Source organism: Papilio polytes, unplaced genomic scaffold (assembly GCF_000836215.1).
Source record: "Papilio polytes unplaced genomic scaffold, Ppol_1.0 DF823935.1, whole genome shotgun sequence".
NCBI lineage: Eukaryota > Metazoa > Arthropoda > Insecta > Lepidoptera > Papilionidae > Papilio > Papilio polytes.
This window is the reverse complement of record NW_013525269.1, coordinates 2245048-2248338: the sequence shown is the minus strand read 5'-3', so window position 1 is coordinate 2248338 and position 3291 is coordinate 2245048. Positions and strand designations below refer to the sequence as shown.

The window sequence follows — 3291 nt, the reverse complement described above, 5'->3', positions numbered from 1 at the left end:
ACAAGCAATATTTACCTGGATCAAGCAAGCTTGGATGCAGAGCAACAAGAAAGCGAAAGGAGACATGTTGGAGGTTTGTTTTCCGACTGTGGAATCGAGAATGATTTTATAGCAAGAAGCAAGCTATTTATATATTTTCCTTTATCCGGCGTACAATACAATTTCACAATATTGACTAAGAATAGGTAAACTTGACGTCAAAATTAGTAGTCACACTTTAAAAATGAAAATGTGCCCAAAACATGATATTGTATTTAATGGAAATTTATCTTTGAATTTTAACGCACAGATAGCTATTTATAAAAATGTTTTACCAAAAACTGTAAGTAACTTTTATGAGTAAATGGAGTGTATGTTTTTTGAAGCTTTCAACAATTTTGTAGTTGGTTACAAACAAATGGATCCCAATGAGTTTTTTTGCCATTATCTTAATATGGTCTACCTTTTAAATTATAAAACTTGAAATAGAATGTGAAATGGCTTCTGTAATAAAATACTATTAAAGTAAAACTGTTTATGTGTTCAATGTCTAGTAGTGCAATAACAGATATAGAAAATGTATTATTTTACAAATGTAGGGTTTAAAACTTCAAAATGTTCATGAAAAATCTACCATTAACTATTTGTCGATATATAACTATTAGTAAGCTTAGAGTTCCTTAGGCTGGTGTATCTTTTTCACTAATTTTAATAAGGCTTTAATCTTATTACTTTAAAAACAGATTTTTTTATTACTTCTCTTATCACCCGAAAACAACACATTCCGATTCACTTATTTTTTTAATGAAACATGAAAACAATAGGTGTGGTGCGATTAATATTTCTTAATTATTTTTCTAATGGTCACGTATTGTATGTAAGTATTTTAAGTAAATGATTTCTTAATTTTATTTTAGTATTATGTTAGTCGATGTTTTTTCATATAAATATGCCCGTACTTTTCAGTAAAGTCAGTACAGTATCATACATACATCAACATGTCTGCTAAGACCGTCCTTCTTTTCTGCCTTCAGGCCTTTTTGGCTCAAGTAAGTTACTAATTTGATTTTTGTCAATTGAAATCTGAAACAAAGTCGAAGAAGAAGTAGGTCACCAGATAAATCCAAATGTCAAAGAATAAAATTTTCTGACGTGACATGAACATGAATGGATCAAAAATAATATTTTTAAGTGTGTGTTACTCAATTACAATTCTTTTACAGTCCATCTCCGCGTACTGCGGCGCTGGCTTAGGTCTCGAAGCTCCTTTGTTAGCTGCAGCTCCCTTCGGCGCCGGTGCCTGGGGTGGCTATGGAGCCGGATGCGGATGCGGTCTGGCCGCCGTCCCAACATCCAGCGGTGGCGGATTCCCCACCTCCAGTGCTTCCCCCATCCCACCTGTCGGTTTGTCCGTTTTGTCTGAGAACGAGATCGGAGGCATCTTAGCCGTCGGCGGTGAGCTTCCTTTCCTGGGAACCGTCGGTCTGGAGGGTGCTCTGCCTACCGCTGGCGCTGGTGCCGTCTCTTACGGCTGTGGCAACGGTGCCGTAGGCATGGTGAGCGAAGACATCGCTGGACCCGCTTGGGGCTACCCCGCTGCCGCTGGTTTGGGCTACGGACCCGGCCTCGCTGCCGGAATCGGATACGGTCCCGCTATTGCTGGACGTGCCTTCGGTGGATGTGGTTGCGGAATCTACTAAGAAATGTCATTGACGACCTCAGTTGAAAATATACAATTTTGAATGCAAATGTTTCTAATTATTTATTCTTAAGTTTTTCTATTTTGACTTTAAGTCATTCAATTATTTAAATAACAAGGTTTATAGAAACCTGTGCATCGAAGCCACGTGAGTGGGATAAGGCCAGGCAAACTAAGTAATTAAAGTCATCGCCATTATCCCCTGATGATGAATTGATGATAAGTAATTCGATACATCATTTAATTTTGCAGATTACGAGTATAATAAAAATTGTATTAACACCTAAAAAGTTTACAATAAATATCGTGAGTATACCCCATTAGTTTATTGGAGTCAAGGTCATGTTTATTTATTAGTAAAATTTCACTTGGTATTATTTATTAAACTCGCAAAGTTTTTTTTTGTTAGTCACAGGGCTTTCATATTTCAATAAGAGTTTTTGAGGGGCCGGTGACAGGGCCTGGTTGTATGACCGCGAAGGGCACTGGTTAGAATGGGGCGCCACCGATCTGAGAATTACACAGTCTCACATAAACCTCTTCACCTGTGCTGAAGTCTAAAAATGGGGCACCGCATAATCTCGCCCAGGTCGCTAGTAACGCTGAAACCGACACAGAATGAACTTGCTGTTGTTTGATCCCACATCTTAAAAAAGGTTTTTGGGTGAACTTAAAACTGTCTGACAATCTTTTTCAGAGGATTCAACTTTTTATGTTAATAACATACTCATTCTTAATGAAATAACATTTGCTATGACGAGTGGTTTATTCAATTTTTGTTCTGAACGTCTAACAAATGACAGAACACTTGCAAACATCTATTTTAATTTTTATAGACGGAACAATGTAAAAGTTTTTGATTATTCAAGTTCAAATTTATCTCGATACAGAATACTTATTCACGTTGTTATTTTTGTATCAAGACGGAAATGTTATTTTTGCCAATATATAAAATAACCTTTATTCTAATGGATAACCTATACAGGTTGAGTTTCGATAGCTTAGGGACTTGAGAACTTTGTAATCCACAGGTCCTGAGTTGCAATCCCACCATGTACCAATGAGATTTTCGAATGTTATATGTACATAATTTACAGATCATTCTTACGGTGAAGGAAAACATCGTGATGCAACCTGCACATATCGGCGAAGAAATTCAAGGACAGGTCAACCAACCCGTAGTATGAAAGCGTGATTGACAACGCAATATCTTAGAGTAGGCTCCGAGCCTCTCAGTGGGAACACATAGTGAATTGGCGATGATGAATCAATATACAATATACTGTGTAATTGTAGAATTCCACTGAGGTTACAATTGTAGCAAAAATACTGTTTTCTTTCTCTTTCCAAGGAGAAGGTGAGGGATGGCAATATGATATTTTGAAAGTTGTTGACTGTGGAACAGCAACACTTTAGTTGAAATGTGTCTAATGTGTTTCAGTCATAAGATGAAGAGGTATAAAACAGAAATTAGAGCTTTACATAAGATAATCAATTATCGCTTTATTATTATAGAAAACTCAAATAGCCACAGTTTGTTTTCAGTAGAGGTAAGCACCGTTGTAAGCTCCGTTGCACCCACAGCCGCCGGCGCAATTTCCAGCAATGGAGAC

The 3291-nt window shown here is 37.1% G+C and overlaps 1 protein-coding gene across 1 annotated transcript; it reads left to right on the top strand.

The window, feature by feature from the left end:
• Positions 1-977: 977 nt before the first annotated feature.
• LOC106101806 (chorion class B protein PC10-like) lies at positions 978-1679 on the top strand. The gene is made up of 2 exons (XM_013281143.1): positions 978-1028; positions 1203-1679. The coding sequence occupies exons 1-2, from the start codon at positions 978-980 to the stop codon at positions 1677-1679; spliced, it is 528 nt and encodes a 175-aa protein (XP_013136597.1).
• The last annotated feature ends 1612 nt before the right edge of the window (positions 1680-3291 follow it).

Excerpts from the sequence above, each read along its gene's own strand:
- LOC106101806 (XM_013281143.1), top strand. The coding sequence starts at position 978 with ATGTCTGCTAAGACCGTCCTTCTTTTCTGCCTTCAGGCCTTTTTGGCT. Across the intron at positions 1,029-1,202 it reads TTCAGGCCTTTTTGGCTCAA|TCCATCTCCGCGTACTGCGG; the intron begins GTAAGTTACTAA and ends ATTCTTTTACAG.